This window comes from Bos indicus x Bos taurus, chromosome X (assembly GCF_003369695.1).
Source record: "Bos indicus x Bos taurus breed Angus x Brahman F1 hybrid chromosome X, Bos_hybrid_MaternalHap_v2.0, whole genome shotgun sequence".
Classification (NCBI taxonomy): domain Eukaryota; kingdom Metazoa; phylum Chordata; class Mammalia; order Artiodactyla; family Bovidae; genus Bos; species Bos indicus x Bos taurus.
In genome coordinates, this window is record NC_040105.1 from 35,830,639 (window position 1) to 35,854,102 (window position 23,464).

General features: G+C 33.7%; 1 protein-coding gene across 2 annotated transcripts in view; it reads left to right on the top strand.

The window, feature by feature from the left end:
- CFAP47 (cilia and flagella associated protein 47) overlaps window positions 1-23,464 on the top strand; it is a 504,014-nt gene that overhangs the window by 394,515 nt on the left and 86,035 nt on the right. For both annotated transcript variants that reach the window (XM_027534335.1, XM_027534336.1), the window contains one exon: window positions 3,397-3,495. In XM_027534335.1, the coding sequence (XP_027390136.1) occupies window positions 3,397-3,495 (99 nt within the window). The remainder of the gene's footprint in view (window positions 1-3,396; window positions 3,496-23,464) is intronic.

Genomic DNA, 23,464 nt, shown 5'->3' on the forward strand with positions numbered 1-23,464 from the left:
ATGATGGAGCAAGAATCAGAAATTAGGAATCTATATACCAAGTCAAATTCTCCTAATTTTATCTGGAAACCCAAATATGTAAATTATTAATAGTAAATTTTTATGATTTTTATGATATTACTCAAATATATCAATGCTTCTTCAAAACTTTATAAAAATTCTAGTGTTATAATTTTGTTTCCTTTGCCTTTTTTCCATATAAATAGCATAATCAGATTAAATTTTGGCTCCAACCAAGCTTGTTCCTCTTTTTATATCATTTTGAAGATGTATTTTTTTAATTCAGTTTTGTGAAGTGCTTGATCACTTTGTTAAATGACCAAATAATATGAGTCTGAAATAAAGATTAACTATTATACTGTGTGTTTTATGAAACACATTTTAAATCTAATAATGGACTTTAATAATTTTAACTTTTCAACTATTATTGCCATGTCTGCTAAAGCTACTACTACTATAATGATCCATTTTTATAAAGTTCAATTTCACGGCTAATAGGAACACAAATGTTAGGGCTTATGATATAAATAACCAGTTTACTCTACAGAATGGTTACACTGTTGGAATTCATGCTGTCATCATGAGTATATTACAGTATATTTTCTTGAGCCTTGGAAGCCCTGAGTATCAGCATTCTCCTTAACTTCTGTCAATCTGATTGTGGGAAAATTGTATCTTATCTTCATTGTATGTTTACTATTTTTTTTTTTTCAATTCATGCTGAAGCTGAACACTGTCATTTACCTGTTAGAATTCTCATCTTTCCTGATCATCTCTTCCTGCTCTTGGTATGAAGTAATTAAGAAAAATTAAGAACATAATGTCATTTCATGTAAAATGCCCTTATTGATACTTCAACTATAATGAGAAGAGACATGCTGTTTAATAAAACTTGATTGCAGGCTCAAGGAAGTCAGCATTTTAATACGGAAGAGACTTAAGCATATGTATAAGCAGAAGCAAGAAGCCAGGGTTGAGCAAAAGTTAAAAAGATGTAAAGCTGGTAGGGTTTAACTGATGGGCCAAAGCTCAGAGATAACTGGGATCAGGGTTGAGGTAGAAGGAAGAGCCTTGAACAGGAAGTATGTTTCTACCTTTGAACAGATGATGGTATGTTAAAACAAATGTGAATGTAGATAAAAATGTAGGTGGTAGAGGCACTTTGGGATTAAGAGCAATTAGCTTTATATTTGGGAGAAGGCAATGGCACCCCACTCCAGTACTCTTGCCTGGAAAATCCCATGGGCGGAGGAGCCTGGTAGGCTGCAGTCCATGGGGTCGCGAAGATTCGGACACGATTTTTATCTGCTGAGGAAAAGAGATATAGTAAGAGATTTGAAGAGTGGCACAGTGGGTTGAAATAAATATCTGGAGGGAAAAGAAGATACAGCTGACAAAATTCAAATAAAAAAAGATATTATATTTGGCTTGGATTAGGAACCATAAATTAAGGTAGGCACCAAGAAAATATGTGTTTGTGAACTTTGTACCAGTTGTCAGGCTTACAATTCCTGGTGTGGGAATACACAAGGCTGATTAATGGAACTTTCCAGGGTATGGAATTTTGAGGGCAGTTGTATCACTGTGAGTGTTATAAAAACATATTGGATCAAAATTTTAGCATTATAATAAAATTAATTTCTTAATTTTATTTCATTGTTCTAAATTTTTTTCTCCTATATGACAAGAAAAAATAGTAAGCTTGATAATTAAAAATGTATTCTCTTTTTAAAAATTAATTTAAAAGTCTTTAATGTAAACTCACCATGTCCTGGGAAAATGTTTAGACTTAAAAGTTCTCCCCCTTCTTCCTTCAACCTGAAGAGACTGGAGACCAAGGAAGATGCTGACCTCTAATATCTTCCTCTCTTCCACTTTCTTCATTACTTTATGAAAAGATTCTTCCTTTCCTTTTCTTAATGATGGAATCTCTCTGTCCTAACTCCCTCACCCTTCCTTCTGTGGACTCTTTTTTTTTCTAGCTGCCATATGCATATCTTCTTGTACTCATATTCCTTGGTGATTTGGCATCATAATTTGGCCTGAATTATTGAAGGGCCATATAGAAACATGACTGACAAAAAGAATAAAAATAGCTAACTTATATGACAAAGATCATAAGAGATTTACTACAAGCAACTATATGCCAATGAAATGGCCACAGTATTTAATTTTTTACTCTGTATAGTTTTGTTGTAAATTTATGGAAATATGAGTTTCTTAATTTCTAATTAGGATTTCTTAAATTCTAATTTTAATTCAATTTAGGTTTGCTTTTTCAAACTTTCTAAATTTATTTTTGAATTTGTGAAACATGTATTATTCAAAAGTCATCTATATAAAATGTTCTACCTAAAGAAATACCATTCCTGTAATTCAACCATCTACCAATTTCTGAATCAACTGTATAGATGGCCATCATCATTGGATTCTGATTTATCCATACTGTGTTTATGTCTGCAAAAATGAGATATTTGGATAAATGCATATATACACACATGGTTCTGTTTCATCCTCTTACACAAAGGTAGAATACTGTATGATTTCTTTTACACCTTGCTAACTTTGCCCATGTCTGAAATCCTAATAAAATGGTTAATGGACATCTTTCCCATAGATTTTTATGACTTTTAGTACTCAGGTTTGTTTGTTTTTTTTTTTTTTTTTTTTGCTACATTATTGATTATATACAACTAGTCTCTAGTACATAAATATTTTCATTATTTCAAATAATTTGCTATACAAATATGCCCCATGCATTTTGCTATACAAATAACATCTTTGTATATTTAAGATGTATTTCTACAAGTAGTATTGATGGGCAAAATGGTAAATATGTATACAATTTTACTGTATGTTACAAAAATCCCCTTCTTACCAGCTGACATCTAGTTCAATATGTTTATGATTATAAATGTAAGTGCCGACAAAGACTTGTACTTTTTATACATGGTAGCACTAAAAGCAAGTACTTATTATATAACCCATAAGCACATTTTGAATAATTAATTGATTTTTGTAGTGGTTAGTTTAAATTATTAACATTGCAAAAGTGTGTATTTATGCATGTATAATTATTAACTACTATAATCTATTTTTAGATGGTGGACTCAAACATGATCTCTTTAGTATCTTTTAATTTGAATAGTTTAAATGAAAATTCTAAGAATTTATGAGTTGGGTTTATAAGTTGATTTTGAATACTATAGAGAAAACCATTAATAGTGATGAATATCTGCTTCAGAAATGTCATTTAAATCTAATCTTAAACATACCTTGAAAAATGATCTGAAAATTTCCCATTAAAAGGAAATTTTGATTCTATTTCAGTCTCCACTGGTTTTTGTCCTCTTGAATGTGACATTGAAGTCTATCATCTCTTTATATTTTGATTAGGTGAGGAAAAGCCCAAGCGTCTTGTCATGGCTCAAATCTGGGACAGCTTCATGGAGGAGACTTCTGCCTTCAAGATTAGTGGTGTGACTCACACAAAAGGTATGGGATTTCTGCCTTTATATTCTGTCATTCTATATGCTGTCACATTTCAGAGATGATAACTATATGTCTTATTGTCTTAATACATATTTAATGAAAATGAAATATACAAGTTAAAAATTTTCACAAGTTGTTTTAGTACATTGACAGAAAAATACAGATAATATAACCTTTATGTATAGTCATCACATCTTCACTTTTTCATTCCATAATGCATGAATACAACTTGTAAAAAAATGTTATCTCTGAGATTTTGAATATTGAATGTCACATCACTTAATACATAAGTGTGTAAGTCAAAGATTTTGGAAAATTAAAATCACCTAGTGTGCTAAATTTGCTTACACTTATGAAAAATAATTCCGTCTTTGCAAAGCTGACAATTCTGTGAAAATGTATTATAGAGTGCGTATATATTAGTCATCCCATTTGAATATTGATGAATAGGAAAAAATTATAAGGCATAAGAAATAATGAAGTTGCTTAAAAATCTAAAGCTCACAAGCTATGACTTTGCTTAAAATATTTTTAATTGAAAAAAAATAATCTTCATAATTATTGTAAATATGATAAAATACAGATTATCTTAATTAATTTAAAAATAATGGCTACAATCAGTAACTACTACTGACATTTAAATATAAGTAGGTTCATGACCTTATTTTTACTCTAGTCATTTATATCAGCATTCTGAATCTTATTAATTTATTTCATTTGATACAACAACTCCATGTTTTAGGTGTTATTCTTATTGAATCAAGGAGATTGCAGTTCAGAAAAATTAACTTACACATCAAAACAGTTATTTGCTAACAAAGCCAGACTACTGTATGTCTGATATCAGCATCTTTGTTTTCTGTTTCTTTGCAATATATTGAAAGAAGTATGAACTGCAGTTCACAAAAGAGAAAGTACAGATGGCCAAACAATGACTAAAAATAAGTTCGGGGTCACTAATAGTCAAATAGATGTTAATTAAATTGTAGCTATCTAAGTTTTCTTTTTCCTTTCTTTTATAAAAAAATTTTTCTGTTTCAATGAAATAGGAACAAATACGGATTGTGTGTGTGTGTGTGTGTGTGTGTGTGTGTGTGTTTAGTTACTCAGTCATGTCTGACTCTTTGCAACCCCATGGACTATAGCCTGCCAGGTTCCTCTATCCATGAGATTTCCCCTGGCAAGAATGCTGGAATGGGTTACCATTTCCTTCTCCACAAATACTGATTAGGGAAGTATAGAGACACAAGAGATGCGTTTTTGATCCTTGGCTTGAGGAGAGCCATTTCCTGGAGCAGGAAATGGCAACCCACTCCAGTTTTTCTTGCCTGGGAAATCCCATGGGCAGAGGAGCCTGGCAGGCTACAGTCCATCGGGTCACAAAGAGTTGGATGCAACTGAGCATGGATCACTAAATCATTACATAATTGTTATAGCTTACAGTGATTGATGTCGGATTCATGATCTCTGAAGAAGAGAGTTTAGCTTCAGGATCAGGGACAGGCTTGATCACTCAGAGTTCTTGTGTGATAGAAGTTTTATTACGGTGAAAAAAGACAGAGAAAGCTTCTAACATAGACATCAGAAGGGGGTCGGAGAGTGCCCCCCTCTCTAGTCTCAGCAAGGGAGCTATATACTTTTTCAGTTGGTTATTACAGTAAATCAAAAGAATGTCTCAAGGTTGTAAAGGTCTTATCAGACCCACTCTCACAACATACAGTTTAAGATGACAAGAAACATGTCCTTGAACAGGATATGTTGTTGTTATATAATCATTGGTACAGAGTTTAAGGCAAAACATATCCTTGAGCAAGATGGGTTGTTTTGTTGTGTAATCATTAGCTCTGGCCTTAAAGAAAAAAAGAAAAAATTTACGTGATTAAGATGAAGGGATGTTAAAAAGAAAAAGTTTGTCCTTTTCTCCTCCTCCTCCCCCTCTTCCCCCCGCCACTCCTCCTTAGAGGAGGAGGACTTCTTATCAGACCCAGACTTCTTATCAGCCTACCTGACAATTAACTCTCTCAGTTGCTGAAAATCACTTTGTGTAATGTATATAAAGAAGCTTAGAAATTAGCACTTTTTTGACACAGTAATTCCATTTCTGATGAGATATTTTCAAGAAATAACCAGAAGATGGATTATTTACTCACAGAGATGTTTGATATTGAGTTATTTATAACAACAAAAAAAATTAGAAACCACCTTAATGCCAAATAACAACTTTGTTTTTGTAGTAACTATTTATATGTCTGCTTATATTTCAATTTTACCAACTCATTAATATGAGACATTTTCTTCCTTTTACATTTCAATTGATTTTACACTTTCAAAGCCTTTGTACATTGTAAATAGGTTGAAAATTTACCTCTATTTTCTTTTTTCTTCTCCTTTGTTTATAATGTGGAAGGAGTTACAGGTAGGTAGGCATCTTTTTCATTTTCTCCTTTAATTTATCCAGATTTTGGTTTTTATACTATGAAATTACAGTCTAATTTGATCCCCCCTTAAGAGGCAAGATTTCTATCTTTTAATTAAATGATAGTTATTATTTTGTTGTTATTTATTTTTGCAATGTGATATTCTATATTCAGATCATGTATACTCTGCTACACAGATCTGTATTTCAGGTCTTTGCCCAATGCCATACAGTTTAAACCCTACAGGTTTATGTTTTCTTATTTTATTTCAATTTTCTCATTGTCAATTCAATCATTCCTTTCCTTTTATCATCTCTTTATCCTTCTAGAAAAAAAATTAGAACAACTTATAAACGAGTTCTGAAAAGTCCCAATAAACACCTGGATTTAAATTACATTAAACCTATAGACAAATTTGAGGGGAACTGCATCTTTATAATATTTAATCTTCTTATCCAGGACCAATCATTTCCTTAATATTTTTGAGTATAGTATTTATAAATATTAATGAAGTCTATTTTTGCTTGAAAAAAACCAAGTTTCCATTGGCAGTACTTTTATTTAAATAATACAAATATTGTGTAAAGGTGGTCAAAAGGTAAAAAAATTAATAAAATGGCAGGGAATCATTCACTGTAAACATAGAGTTGAATATGGAGATTATGGAAATTATTGTTTCTCTTACCAGAGTCAGCAATCTTATTGAATTAGTTTATAAAATTTCCATCTTTTTCCTAATTTTGAACTATTTTATATGGAAATGACTTTGCTTATTTTTTTTAATGCTTCTTTTTTTTTTTTTATTCCTGGGTCATTATTCTGCAGCAAGTTATTTTTAAGATATTTTCAAATTAAAACCTAAATAATCCACTAGGAATTATATATAATTTATATTGTTAATGCTATCTTCAAATGGTTTTTAAATTTAATGCAGTCTTCTGCTGGATTTTTCATCTAACAGTGGACACCCTGTCTGTGCAATGGGTTGAAATTTCAAAATATATTCCCTGCTTCTCTATATAATAAAATTTCCAAAGAGGATTGTTTATTTTCAAGAAACTTTCTGTTTGTTCTGATATTCTTGTATGATATAATATTAGTGTTAAGGATGTCCCTGATGAGTTGGAGAACATAAAAACTAAGAGTACAACAGAAATGGGATCTCTGTTTCTTACAGTGCTATTGGCTTTTTAAAGACTTTGGAATTCTTTGACTGTATTGCAAAAATTGCCTCATATACCATATAAAGCATTTGTAGCCTTAAAAATAAGTCTTTCTACATCTGCATGCTTCAGATGAACTGACTGAGTGGCGAGGTTCTGAACTTGCATTGTCCAGTCTGCCATGTAATGTGACAGTACATTCAGTTCAGTTCAGTTAAATGCTAGACATTAAAGGGAAACCAAGTAACAGCTGGTAAGACTAATATATATTCCTCAGTTGTGAATGTTGCTGCTTCAGTCCATGGTAAGCTTGTCTATGCATCATCCCAGTCACAACCTGATTTTACCAACATTTTGGTCTGTATAATGACAGAAGGACATGGATAAAAATAATTTTTGCAAATACTCCTCATATTAAATCATTTTAGTTCTTTCTAAAATTTTAAGTTCCTTTGCATTTATGAAATCCCTTAGTAAAATTGAATGGGTGGGTGAATGGATTGATAGATGGATAGATGGATGGATGGATGGATAGATAGATCGATAGATAGAAACCAAGGCAACAACCCTAGCCATTGAAACTGTTTTTTACATTAGATAAAGATGTTCACATCCATTTCATTCCTCAAAGAAAACTTTTTTTTTCTAGAATTTTTCTTCCTTAGACTGAGTTCTATACTAAGCTATAGATGAAAGGGAAAGGGAACGGGAAAGTCACTCAGTCATGCCCAACTCTTTGCAACACCATGGACTATACGGTCCATGGAATTCTCTAGGCCAGAATACTGGAGTGGGTAGCCTTTCCCTTCTCCAGGGGATCTTCCCAACCCAGGGATCAAACCCAGGTTTCCTACATTACAGGTGGATTCTTTACCAGCTGAGCCACAAGGGAAGCTATAGATACTAATAGCTAAATACTTCATTTTGTTTTTAGTAGTTTCACTGTTCTTTTGTTATCTTTCTGTCAAAACTGGTAACAGGAAGTAGACAGGAGGAGAAAAAAAGGTCTTCCTGTCAGTGGAGAATCTTAACCTGCCAGGTTTTCACTTTGAAACTCATTCTTGTCTACACATCTACTTAGGTCAAGTAACCAAGAATGAAACAAGAGTATAGGTGAATTGTGATCTCAGAAGACATCCTTCTATAACACTGAGACATGTATAAGAGTTGCAGTATTTTTTTTTTCTCTTTTACTAGTAAGTATTCAAATGTCACTTAAGGAAAATCAAGATTAAACTCTTGAGGGGAAAAAAAAAAATCTTAGCTGGAACATTTTCATGGATCCTCTGACTGTGTTAGTTAAGAAAAAGGGAGGGGGGCATAGATTAGCATTATTATATATCATAGTATAGCACTAGGGAGTAGGTACTACTTTACAAATCTATATATGTGTAAAGTTAGACCTAGGGCTTTAGGAAGGGAGCCACACTGCAGGAATAGGACATTAGACTTGCAGTGCGAGAATCTGTGTTCTGTTTGTTTGTTTGTTTGTTTTCTCCCCCTTGATTATTTTTATTTTTATTTTTTTTTACTGTGATGTGGAAAAGCTGTGTTAGCTTGAGCTGGTTTCTGTTCTCTCCAGACCCTGTTTTGGAAATCAGAAAAAGTAGAAATCAATTTTACCTAATAAGATATTTTTTTCCTGATAAGATAATTTTTGAACAAATGCAGTTGTGCATGTGATGAAATATCTAGACATTAAAATTATGTACAAGTATTGGTTATTAGTATTATTGCATAGGTGAAAATAGGTAAATGCCAAGATGAATTCCTGATTTTCTCAGTTTTAGATGAAATAGGATCTAGCACACTGCCAGTACATGCCAGGAAATATATTTCTAAAAAATGAATAAAGCAATAAATAGCAGTTATTTTTCTTCTGAAAACAGCTTTTTAGGTTAAACAGTTAGGAGAGAAATGATTTTAAGTTTCATCAACTACTCATTGATGAAAGTCTTGTTGCCTTGATCAATACCTTTTCTAGAAGAGGATATATTACAGAATAGTAGGTATCTGTTTTTATATTCATATTTATGTTTTAAGAGTATCCAACTTTATAGAGTATATCAGGCTTCCCAGTGGCTCAGTGGTAAAGAATCCACTTGCAATGCAGGAGACCTGGGTTCGATCCCTGGATTGGGAAGATCCCCTGGAGGAGGAAATGGCAACCCACTTCAATATTTTGGGCTTCCCTGGTGGCTCAGAGGTTAAAGCGTCTGCCTGCAATGCAGGAGACCTGGGTTCGATCCCTGGGTTGGGAAGATCCCCTGGAGAAGGAAATGGCAACCCACTCCAGTATTCTTGCCTGGAGAATCCCAAGGATGGAGGAGCCTGGTGGGCTACAGTCCACGGGGTCGCAAAGAGTCAGACATGACTGAGCGACTTCACTTTCACTTTCACTTTTATATTTATATCTAACTATATTAAAAAATAACTCACTCTTGTTCCTCCTTTTGCTATCCCTAATCCTTTATATATTCTGTTCATTCAACATTTTAATTTAAAAACTCAGCAAATTTCTATTATTCATATACCACTTTCACAAATTTTGGCATTTCCTAGTATCACCTATATAAAAATTTACCTAATAGTATTTTAGTAGAAAGCAGTGTCACTTGTCATGAGCTGTACAATGTACTCTTTTCCAGGAACTAAACACTTTATATAAATATCAATTCATTTAGTCTTCACAACAACCCTAGGAGATAGATACCATTAATAGCACTGTGTTAGAGATGAATATACTGAGATGTGTTACTTATGCTGATAAGTTATATCCAGGATCACACTCACAGTATGTGCTGGAACTTGGGTTTGAATGTAGGGCTTGGACTCTTACCCAATTATGCAATTCTGTTTTAAACAGAAGATGGCTATAAAATGTCAGTAAAAATTAAATGAAAACTTTAAATATCTGTCCAAGTTTCACTCAGAAGTTTCATAAATGCCAGTCTTGCAAAAAAAAAAGTCTTCCTGGAAAGCAGTCTCTGAGAAGGAGGTTGGTGTGCAGGAAGTGTACTAGTGGGCAATATATGAGGATCTGCAGCACTGGGAGAGAGAGGATGAAACAAAGCTGAACAGAGTGAGGTGAGGACAAAAGTGTCAGCTCACACCTTGGCAAGCATTGAAACAAGGATAGCTCTTCAGAGTCTCCCCAGTTGGAGATGAGGAGGCCAGGATTTTACATCTCATTTCCTCACACCCATCCCTCCCACCCCAACCCCATCAATTCATCATGAAATGTAGTCTAATCCTGGAAAGGAGTTTAACTGGGTCAGGTGACTCTCTTCTGCTGAAGGCAATTCTCCCAAAAAGTTGATATCTAGGTACTGTATATTGGCAGTAATCTTGATAGCTTGGGGCATAAAGTCATAAAGATATATCTTCTTTTTAGTAGAAGCATTATTGTTCACTTTTCCTGATACTTATCTCAATAATTTTAAATATGATAAGATGTCAGAATCAAGGTTCATTTTATTCATTTTTTTGTTATTATTCAGTCGCTGAGTCGTGTCCTGACTCTTTGTGACCCCATGAACTGCAGCACGCCAGGCTCCTCTGTCCTTCACTATCTCCTGGAGTTTGCTCAAATTCATGTCCGTTAATCAGTGACGCTGTCCAGCCATCTCATCCTCTGTTACCCTCTTCTCTTCCTGTCCTCAATCTTTCCCAGCATCGGTGTCTTTTTCATTGAGTCAGCTCTTCACACCAGGTGGCCAAAGTATTAGAGCTTCAGCTTCAGCATCAGTCCTTTCAATGAGTATTCAGTGTTGATTTCCTTTAGGATTGACTGGTTTGATCTCTTTACAGTCCAAGGGATTCTCAAGAGTCTTTTCCAGCACTACAATTTGAAAGCAATTTGTATTCATTATGTATACATAATTGTCCTATCACCACTTATAGAAAAAGTCATCCTTTCCTTACTTAAATTGCAGTTACACTTTTCTCTTAAATCCATTGACAGAACGCGTATGAGTTTTTTTCTGGATTCTGTTCCTTTCTAGTTGTCTGTTCATACGTTTTTGTACCAATATCATGTATCTCAACTACCATATGGCAAGTCTTAATATGTAGTAACATAAACCCTTCCAATTTTTCCTCTTCTTCAAATTTGTCTTAGTTATTCTAGATGCTTTGGACTTTCATAATAATTTCAGAATCAGCTAGTAATTACCAAACACACACAGGAGCACAGATATACACATGTTCCCTTGTGAGGACTTTAATTTAAATGTATTGAAACTATATGTTAATTTGTGAGCAACTGGCATCTTAGAAATACTAAGTTATTGAGTTTTTGAATCCAAGAATATGGTGTTTCTCTTCATCTAATTTATCCAAATGGCTGTCTACTATATTTTTTCAAGATTTATTTAAAAGCCCATCTTATCCCTACTGATTTCACATGCCAACATTATCATATACTAAACTGCCATATGTACTTCAGTTCTTTCTGAATTATCTCTACTATTCCACTGATCTGTCTTTTAGAGCCCAAATTACACTGTTTCAATTAGAGAGGCTTTATAATGTGCTTTAGTATGTATTGAAGATAGCTCTGTCATATTGCTCTTCCTTTCTGAGATTTTATTGGCCATTATTCCCTGTTTATTTATCTGTATGAACCTTATAATAAACTTGACTACCTCTAGAGAAAACCTGAGAAAATATTTACTGGGATTATTTTAAAGTTATAATTTAAATTGCAACTTTATATATGTAGAACGAAATGACATTTCTGTGATATTAAATCTTTGTATCAGTGTCATTTTATGTATTTTCACTAGTTCATCAGCTTTGTGCCTTCAAAAACATTTAAATTTTATTTTTAAAATATTTTTACAAGTGTTCTAATGGGCAAATCATGCTTAAAACTAATTTTGATCACCTTTTAAAAATAGTGATAGTATTGGCAATGTATCTCATTCTTTTTGACAAGCACAATAGAAAATATACAGTTTGTTGTCACATAATACGAAATACCTTTATGATTATTTATACTTAATAATTTCTTCTTTATTTTAAGTATAAAAGCTCACTATTATATTTTATCTTATTGCTTCCTAGATAACAAAAAGGCTTTACTGAAAGTAACACTTTTCTCTGCTCAAGAATAAAAAACCTTGAATCATTTTAATGAGAAAGATGAATATAATTAAAAGTGCTCATATAGTGACTATCACATTACTTTATTACTCATGATATTCCATGATGCAGTGGTAAAAGGATTAGCACACTATTCAAAACATTTTACACAATGTAAATAATTTCTGTAAGGGCTAATTAAATTTTATCTTCGATTTAAAAGAAAAGATTTAGAGCCTCAATTTAGATTGTTGTCTGCAGAGCAATCTCAATGTTAGGGAATCCTACTTTTGGTTAAAGATTGCTAGCAGAAAAGCACATAGAGAAGATACATTTAACCATGTTGCTCTATTTATATTTTTCTTTAAAACATCAGGCCTTTCTTTTTCCACATAATTGTCTATATCTAACTGAAACTAATCAAATATATTTTTAGTCATTTTCATGTAACTTAAAAAATTCTAATTTAGCTTTATTTAAATATAGATGTGTAGGTAGACAGATAAATGTTAGGTAGCATCCCCTTTCTTTGAAAATTAATGTCTCTGTTGTCAACATGATGCCATTCAGTTGACCATTGTAAGAAACCCATTGGGTTCCAGGAAGCAGAACTTTCAGACCTAACATTAGTGTTTACATTTGGCTTCATGTAAATTGTATTTTCATAACTTTTGCCCATTTTAAATGATATTAGGTTGTTTTACATCTGCCATTAATTTGCAAAACTTTTTCATGTCATCAGTTGAAAACCTTTTTTTAATTGAAGTACAGTTGATTTACAATATTGTTTCAGTTGTACCAGCAAAGTGATAGTTTATCATAAGATATTGAATATAGTTCCCTATGTACTATAAATACAAATATGTATTTGTATGTACAAATAAATCCTTGTTGCTTATCTATTTTATGTATAATAGTTTGTATCCATTAATCACTTACTTCTAATTTATCCCTCCTCTCCTCCCTTTCTTCCTTGGTAACCCAAAATTTGTTTTCTATGTCTATGCATTTATTTCTGTTCTATATATAGATTCATTTGTATTATTTTTAGATTCCACATGTGATGTCCTTAATATTTTTTTCTGTCTGACTTCACTAAGTATAATATTCTCTATGTTTATCTATATTGCTGCAAATGACAATATTTCTTTTTATGGCTGAGCAGCATTCCATTGTGTTTGTGTGTGTGTGTGTGTGTGTGTGTGTGTGTGTATGCATGCATGTGTGTATATGTCACATCTTCTTAAGCCAATCATCTGTTGTTGGACACTTGGGTTGTTTCCATGTCCTGGTTATTGTAAATAGTGTTCTATGAACACTGGGGTGCATGTATCTTTTCAAATTAGAGTTTCTATCTTTTCTGGATATATGCCCAGCAGTGGGATTACTAGATCATATGGAAACTCTATTTTTAGTTTGTTCTAAGGAAATTCTATACTGTTTTCTATTGTGGCCATACCAGTTTACATTCCCACCAGCAGTGTAGGAGAGTTCTCTTTTCTTCACATTCTCTTCAGCATTTATTATTTGTAGGCTTTTTGATGATGGCTATTCTGACCAGTGTGAAGTGATATCTCATTGTGGTTTTGATTTGTATTTCTCTAATAATTAGTGATCTGAACATCTTTTCATGTGCTTGTTGGCCATCTGCATGTCTTCTTTGGAGAAACGTCTATTTAGATCTTCTGCCTCATTTTTGGTTGGGTTGTTTATTTCTTCAGTATTGAGCTGTTTGTATATTTTAGGGATTAATCCCTTGTCAGTCACATCATTTTCATATCTTTTCTCCCATTTCATAGGTTGTCTTTTCATTTTGTTAATAGTTTCCCTTGCAGTACAAGTGCTTTTTTAATTTAATTTTATTTTTTTAAATTTTATTTTATTTTTAAACTTTACATAATTGTATTAGTTTTGCCAAATATCAAAATGAATCCGCCACAGGTATACATGTGTTCCCCATTCTGAACCCTCCTTCCTCCTCCCTCCCCATACCATCCCTCTGGGTCGTCCCAGTGCACTAGCCCCAAGCATCCAGTATCGTGCATCGAACCTGGACTGGCAGCTCATTTCTTACATGATATTTTACATGTTTCAATGTCATTCTCCCAAATTTTCCCACCCTCTCCCTCTCCCACAGAGTCCATAAGACTGTTCTATACATCAGCGTCTCTTTTGCTGTCTCGTATACAGGGTTATTGTTACCATCTTTCTAAATTCCATATATATGCGTTAGTATACTGTATTGGTGTTTTTCCTTCTGGCTTACTTCACTCTGTATAATAGGCTCCAGTTTCATCCACCTCATTAGAACTGATTCAAATGTATTCTTTTTAATGGCTGAGTAATACTCCATTGTGTATATGTACCACCACTTTCTTATCCATTCATCTGCTGATGGACATCTAGGTTGCTTCCATGTCCTGGCTATTCTAAACAGTGCTGCGATGAACACTGGGGTACACGTGTCTCTTTCCCTTCTGGTTTTCTCAGTGTGTATGCCCAGCAGTGGGATTGCTGGATCATAAGGCAGTTCTATTTCCAGTTTTTTAAGGAATCTCCATACTGTTCTCCATAGTGGCTGTACTAGTTTGCATTCCCACCAACAGTGTAAGAGGGTTCCCTTTTCTCCACACCCTCTCCAGCATTTATTATTTGTAGACTCAATGACTATAGTAAAGTTGCAGGATATAAAATCAACACACAGAAATCCCTTGCATTCCTATACACTAATAATGAGAAAACAGAAAGAGAAATTAAGGAAACAATTCCATTCACCATTGCAACGGAAAGAATAAAATACTTAGGAATATATCTACCTAAAGAAACTAAAGACCTATATATAGAAAACTATAAAACACTGGTGAAAGAAATCAAAGAGGACACTAATAGATGGAGAAATATACCATGTTCATGGATTGGAAAAATCAATATAGTGAAAATGAGTATACTACCCAAAGCAATTTATAGATTCAATGCAATCCCTATCAAGCTACCAACAGTATTCTTCACAGAGCTAGAACAAATAATTTCACAATTTGTATGGAAATACAAAAAACCTCGAATAGCCAAAGCAATCTTGAGAAAGAAGAATGGAACTGGAGGAATCAACCTACCTGACTTCAGGCTCTACTACAAAGCCACAGTTATCAAGACAGTATGGTACTGGCACAAAGACAGAAATATAGATCAATGGAACAAAATAGAAAGCCCAGAAATAAATCCACGCACATATGGACACCTTATCTTTGACAAAGGAGGCAAGAATATACGATGGATTAAAGACAATCTCTTTAACAAGTGGTGCTGGGAAATCTGGTCAACCACTTGTAAAAGAATGAAACTAGAACACTTTCTAACACTATACACAAAAATAAACTCAAAATGGATTAAAGATCTAAACATAAGACCAGAAACTATAAAACTCCTAGAGGAGAACATAGGCAAAACACTCTCTGACATACATCACAGCAGGATCCTCTATGACCCACCTCCCAGAATATTTGGAATAAAAGCAAAAATAAACAAATGGGACCTAATTAACCTTAAAAGCTTCTGCACATCAAAGGAAACTATTAGCAAGGTGAAAAGAAAGCCTTCAGAATGGGAGAAAATAATAGCAAATGAAGCAACTGACAAACAACTAATCTCAAAAATATACAAGCAACTCCTACAGCTCAACTCCAGAAAAATAAATGACCCAATCAAAAAATGGGCCAAAGAACTAAATAGACATTTCTCCAAAGAAGACATACAGATGGCTAACAAACACATGAAAAGATGCTCAACATCACTCATTATCAGAGAAATGCAAATCAAAACCACTATGAGGTACCATTTCACACCAGTCAGAATGGCTGCGACCCAAAAGTACAAGTGCTTTTAAGTTTGATTATGTCTCATTAGTTTATTTTGCTTTTATTTCTTTTGCCTTGGGAGACTGACTTAAGAAAATATTGCTGTAATTTATGTCAGAATGTTTTGCCTATGTTCTCTTCTAGGAATTTTATGATGCCAAGTCTTATATTTAAATTTTTAAACCATTTGAGGTTTATTTGTGTGTGTGATGCAACTGTGTGTGCTCATTCACAGTTGCTCAGTCATGTCCGACTCTTTGTGACCCTATGGACTACCAGGCTCCTCTGACAATGGAATTTTCCAGGCAGGAATACTAAAGTGGGTCACTATGACCTCCTCCAGTGGATCTTCTCAACCCAGGGATTGAACCTGCATCTCTTGTGTCTCCTGCAATAGCAGACAGATTCTTTACCATTGAGCCACTTGGGAAGCCCATATAATGTAAGGAAGTATTCTAATTTCATTGATTTATGTGTAGCTTTCCCAACACCACCTGTTGAAGAGACTGTCTTTCCTCCATTGTGTTTTCTTGTCTCCTTTGTTGTGGATTAATTGATCACAGATGTGTGGATTGGAATTCTTTGGGGCTCTCTGCTCTATTACACTGATCTACACGTCTGTTTTGTGTTGAAACCACATTGTGTTGACTACTGTAGCTTTGTAGTATAGTCTGAAGGACTATGCTGCCAACTTTGTGCCTTTTCCTCAGGATTGTTTTGGCAATTCTGGATCTTTTGTTGTTCCATATGAATTTCAGGATTTGTTCTACTAGTTCTGTGAAAAATGTCATGGGTGTTTTGATAGGGATTACATTAAATCTATAGATTGCTTTGGGTAGTATGGGCATTTTAATAATATAAAAGTATGAACATTGTCAAACAGTTTTTCTTCACCTGTTGAGATAATCATGTGGTTTTGTTGTTTCTTTTGCTGATATGATGTGTAACATTGATTGATTTGTATATGTCAGACCATCCTTGCAAACCTGAATGAATCCAACTTGATCATGGTGTATGATCCTTTTATATGTATTGTTGAATTGATTTTGCTAATGTTTTATTGAGTATTGTTACATCTCTATTCTTGAAAGATATTGGCCTATAATTTTTTTTTCTTTATCTATATCTGGTTTTGGTATTAGGGTACTGGTGGCTTCATAGAATGGATTTGGAAGTGTTGCCTGCTATTCGATTTAGAAAACATTTTTGATACATCCCTTGGAGATAACTTCTTTCAATCTATTATTTGTTTATTGTGTTTGATTATAGAATTTTCCCATAGGATTTTTTCTTTTTTTTGCAATTTTATCATTGAATAGCCCTTTCTTTTCTATTCTCTGAGTCACCTGTCTTGGTTAGAAAGATTTTCTCCTTCAAACATTGTGAAAATAGACTACTAATTTTTTTTTCTAACCTCTTGTAGAGTTTTAAAAAATATATTTAAATATGTAATTCATCTAGAACTTATCTTTATATTTAGTGTACAGGTTTTCCTATTTGTTTTTCCTTTAGCTAGATAGCTGTTGTGATCACTTACAAAATAATCCAGTGCTTTCCCAATGAATGGGAACAACATTAATATATAAATTGTATATTATATATTAATTATTTAAATCAATAGTTATATATAAGTTAATTTATATGAAGAAATATTACCATGATTATAATATATTGATGCATATTTGAGATATTAACTCCTTAATATATTTAATATTATATAGTATTTTAGTTAATTGATGCATATGTTAATAAGATAACATATTCATAAATACATACTTCAAGATTTCTTTATGGTCAATCTGTATGTTGTTTCATTACTTTGGTTATAACTAGCCAGTACTTTTTTTAAAATTTGTGATATTTATGGTGTGTATTTATATCTAATATGACTAGTCACTTTTATTCTCAATATGATATAGAAGAAACCAGAAATTTAGATGTTGCTTAAAAATAGCCCATCATCAGTGTATTTGGGAAGTAAGAACAAAATTCTATCATTGACTTTATTAAACCATCTTTAAATAGTAATTCTTATAGTTTTTTATGTGCTTATGGATAAGTACTTTATTTTTTCTTCTTATATTACCTGTCTATAGTCTTTACATACTGACACATCATTTACTTTAAATGCTTATTTTCACAAAATGGTTTAACAAAATTCTCAAGAGAATTTTGTAGTTCCAACTCAATTATATTATTGCCAGTGAATGAAAGCCAAAATCCTTCTCCAGAATAAAAATATATGGTTTTCCTTGTTTTTAAATTATTATAGGTTTATATAAAGCATTATGCATAATCCTCAAAATGAGAAAGTTTATCTTTAAGCAATGTGAATTATATACCAGTGATGATTTGACAAGATAGTATTCTAATTCAGCATTAATCTAGACAATAAATGTAAAGTCAAAACTCTGTCGCAAAGCATTTTATACATGTAGAGGGATATACAGATTTATAGGATAATAATTTTGCTCTTATTATTGTTGCTACTACTTTCATTATTAATATTGATGTTATTCTAATTTGGAAATCCTTGCTATGATCAATAGAAGTTACATACTCAAAGAATTTGTATTTTAGAATATAATAGTTGTAAAGATAACAACCATGTTTTCTCAATTATCACTCCCTGGATATTTAGTGAAGTATAAAGCACTAGTATCTTAAAAGAATATATAAATAATTTCTTTCCAGTTAAAGTCCATTTCACCTAGAAATAAAACTGCTACATTTAAAACAGATTTTTACTAATGTGACTTTAGAAAATAAAGATCTACAGAAGAGAAATAGACCAAAATGGATTAAAAATGAGCACTTCTTTAAGTATCACTGTATAAACAAAATTCAATTATCATAAATACCATTAAGAGAAATATGTTTCAGAGAAAGTTTCTTTGTACTAAAATATTTTAATGACCCAGTAAATGGTTCATAGAAATAGTGTTTAGCTGATACGGTTACAATGAACTCAACTCTGCCACCAATTAATATAACCTTAGGCAAGAAACTTCTCGACCTTTTAAGTTTTCTAATTTTAAAAATCTGTCATTTGGCATTTCCATGTTCTGCTCGGTGATGTTTAAATGTTTAGCTTTGGAAAAAAAGCACTGTTCACAGTCAAAAACAATGAAAAGATGGGAAAACTGAAAGGTCATAATTTTTATCCCAAGGGCTTAAGATAAATTGACAGTGACATCCTCTTAGTAGCTTAACCCCCTAAAATTCCACTGGCACTCCAGACAAAACTGGAGAAACTTTGAAAAATTATCCTTTGTGGAACAGACTTAGAGGAGGCATGAAAATATTCCTGGACCCTCTTTCTTATATTGCTATGGAACAAAAGCCTTACCCTTCATGGTGAAGAACAACAAATATTGTTCTTGGAGCATAGGTAAGTCCTTAGAGCATAGGTAAAAACCCATTTCAGCTAGAGTAAGGTCAGAGGGGAAAACAGAAAAAGAAAAAACTTCTACTCTTGGGGGAGAGCAGGGATTTATGTAAGACATAGGGCAACAGCTAGCAGAAGAACAATAAAAGTAAGAAAATCACATCCCTCAAAACAGAGGATATGGTGAATGCATGACAATCAAGTTTAATTAGAACCACAGAGAACACTGACCTCACCACATCTACTGCAAGGTTAACAAGCAACTGTAACACAATAACACTGAACAGTTGCAGGAGGAAGACCCTATGTGAGGTACAGTGCAAAGGGAAGACCAAAAGCTGAGGGTGGAGCAGACATTAAGAAAAACTCTTTGGCAAGCTATCCCCACATGAACAAAAGTGTATCACTCTCAGTTAAAAAATATATGAGACAGATGTATATCCCCTTGTCAAATGACAAGGGGAAAATAACACGTCTCAAGAAACAAATCAATTATTAGACCCAAACTGTGACATCATACGGATGTTCAAACTACCTAAGAAGACATTCAAATTACTATGGCTTTAAGCTTTGAATGGAAAAGATGGACAGGATGACAGATTGAATTAATTTCAGCAGCAGAATGGAAGTTATTTTAAAAAATAACAAAAATGCTAGAAATGAAAATACAGAAGAATGAAAATACATAAAAAATGCCTTGATGGATTCATCAGCAGATTTGACACATCAAAAGAGAGAATCTATGATTTTCAAGTTAGGTTAACAGAAATTACAGTAACTTAGAGACAAAGGGAAAATATTAACAAGACAGGAAAAAAGAAACATTGAAAAGTTGTAGAACAATAACTGACAGCCTAACATGCTTATAATTGCAATTCAAGAAAGCAGAGAGATTGTAAGAATACCACAAATGAAGAAATACTTGAAAAGAGAATAACATTTTTTCCAACCTTGGCAAATGATATTTAAACTGCTAAAAAACAAACAACAAAAAGAAAACCTTGAAGGTAGCCAGATTTTCTTTTTTATAAATTTCTTTATTTATTTATTTTTGGCTGTGCTGGATCTTCGTTGCTGCACAGGCTTTTCTCTAGTTGCGGTGAGCGGAGGCTACTCTAGTTGCCATGTGCCGGCTTCTCATTGGAGAGGCTTTTCTTGTTGTAGAGCATGGGCTCTAAGCATGTGGGCTTCAATAGTTGCAGTACATGGGCTCAGTAGTTGTGGTTCCCGGGCCCTAGAGCACAGACTCAGTAGTTGTGTTTCACGGGCTTAGTTGCTTCATGGCGTGTGACATCTTCCCAGACCAGGGAGGAATCATACCCATGTCTCCTGCATTGAATGGCAAATCCTTTACCACTCAGCTATGAGAGAAACCCCAGAATTTCTTTTTTTAAAAAAGACATATTATGTAAAGTAGAATAAGGACTTCTGTTCTTAAACCATGCAATCTAGATGATAATGGTATGACATCTTTAGTGATTAAAGAAAAAAAATACTGTCGATCTATAATTTCATATCCAGGAAAATACTTATTTAAAATGTAGAATTATGGCTTCTTCAAGTCAATATACAAAAGCCAGTTATATTTTTATATACTAACAATGGACAATTGGAATTTGACATTAAAAATGTCATTTATAATAACAAAAAGCCCTGCAAGTATTAGGTAAAGATATAAAAAATTATGTATAAGAACTGTATACTGAATAGTGGGAAAAATTGACAAAAGAAATCTAATAAAGCTAAATAAATAGGCATGTTCACTGATTGAAGACCAGATATTGTTAAAATGTCACTGATCTCCAATTTGATATATAGATCCAGTATATTTCCAGTCTATTCCTCATCAGACTTTTTTGTAGGTATTGACGAGCTCATTATAAAATGTATATGAAAAGATAAAAGAACTAGAATTTCCAAAATCATTTAGAAGGAGGAACAAAATTATATACAAACTGACAGATTTTAAGATATACCTAAAAACTAAATTAATTTATAGTGGCTAAACATAGGCATAGAAATCAAATGAACAGAAGACAAAGCTCATATTTAGATTCAAGCAAATATAATCAAGTGAATGTTTTGGGGTCTGGTCTGAAGAATTACTGAATACATAAATGGTATAAGCCAGGTCCACTGATGGATGAACAGAAGGTGAAAATTCAAAGAGAAAGGGAGTATTTGTACCTTCTCAAAGTAATTCCACAAAGTATTTATTAAATACAAAAGGGAGATACTAACTCTACATTGGAAAACCTGGAGGATATCACTTTAACTGATTAATAAAGATTAATATGGCCAGTAATAAAATATATCAATATCATGTATCCCATGATAATTGGACACTGAGAGGGAAAAATAATTTCTCTGATATTATTCCCCAAAATATATTTCCTTAGTCTTATCACTAGAAAATATCAGATAAACTCAAGCTGAGGAGTATTTTATAAAATAGCTTATCAATACTCTTCAAAATGTCAAGGCCATAAAAGACAAGGAAAGGCTGAGTCAGTAACTGAAGGAGACTCAAGGAACACAAGATCTAAATGTAATGTATTTGCATATTTCACCTTCACCCACACCCCATTGTTCAAATTAACTCATATTTAATATCAGTGGAGGTGGGAGATATATTTTCCCTACGTTAATACAGGAAATATAAAGTATGACCATGATTATATAATTATAATGAAAAGGAGTGAAGTATCAGGAAAAGTGATCTTTGATCTGTTGATCTCTGTGGCTACCAACCCATTGTTGTTTTCATATTTGAAGAAGAATTCCTAGGAAGAGCTATTTATACTCATTGCCTGTACTTCCTTGTTTAAGTTGAGGTATAACTGACATATAACATTATGTAAGTTTCAGGTGTAACAACATACTGCTGTTGAGTCGCTTCAGTTGTGTCCAACTCTGTGCGACCCCATAGACGGCAGCCCACCAGGCTCCCCTGTCCCTGGGATTCTCCAGGCAAGAACACTGGAGTGGGTTGCCATTTCCTTCTCCAATGCATGAAAGTGAAAAGTGAAAGTGAAGTCGCTCAGTCGCGTCCGACTCCTAGCGACCCGATGGACTGCAGCCCACATTGCAAAAAAATCACCACAATAAGTCTAGTTAACATCTATCATCACACAGTATAATGTTACAAATAAATATTTTTCTTGTGATGAGAGCCTCTAAGATATACTCTGTTTGTTGTTGTTCAGACGCTCAGTTGTGTTCGACCCTTTGCAACTCCATGAACTGCAGCACACCATGCTTCCCTGTCCTTCACTAGCTCCCAGAGCTTGCTCAAACTCATGTCAGTTGAGTCGGTGATGCCATCCAACCATCTCATCCTCTGTTGTCCCCTTCTCCTCCTGCCTTCAATCTTTCCCAGCATCGGGGTGTTTTCCAATGAGTTGGCTCTTTGCATCAGGTTGCCAAAGGCTTAAAAACTTTGAAATATACTGTAAGTTATTTTTAACTATAGTCAACATGATGTACATTACATCCCCATAACTTATTTATTATTAATATTTAGCTGGAAGTTTGTGCCTTTTGACCACCATCCTCAATTTGCTCCCCCATGTGTCTCCAACAACCACCAGTCTTCTCTGTATCTATGAGCTTGTTTTTGTTTTTGACCTCACATACAAAGTCATATGGAGAAGGAAATGGCAACCCACCCCAGTATTCTTGCCTAGAGAATCCTGTGGACAGCGGAGCCTGGTGGGCTGCTGTCCATAGGGTCGCACAGAGTTGGACACTACTGAAGTGACTTAGCGTGCATGCGTGCATTGGAGAAGGAAATGGCAACCCACTCCAGTGTCTTGCCTGGAGAATCCCAGGGACAGAGGAGCCCGGTAGGCTCATTTTAATGGATGTATCCAGAGAAGGCAATGGCACCCCACTCCAGTACTCCTGCCTGGAAAATCCCATGGATGGAGGAGCCTGGTAGGCTGCAGTCCATGGGGTCTCTAAGAGTTGGACACAACTGAGCGACTTCACTTTCACTTTTCACTTTCATGCATTGGAGAAGGAAATGGCAACCTACTCCAGTGTTCTTGCCTGGAGAATCCCAGG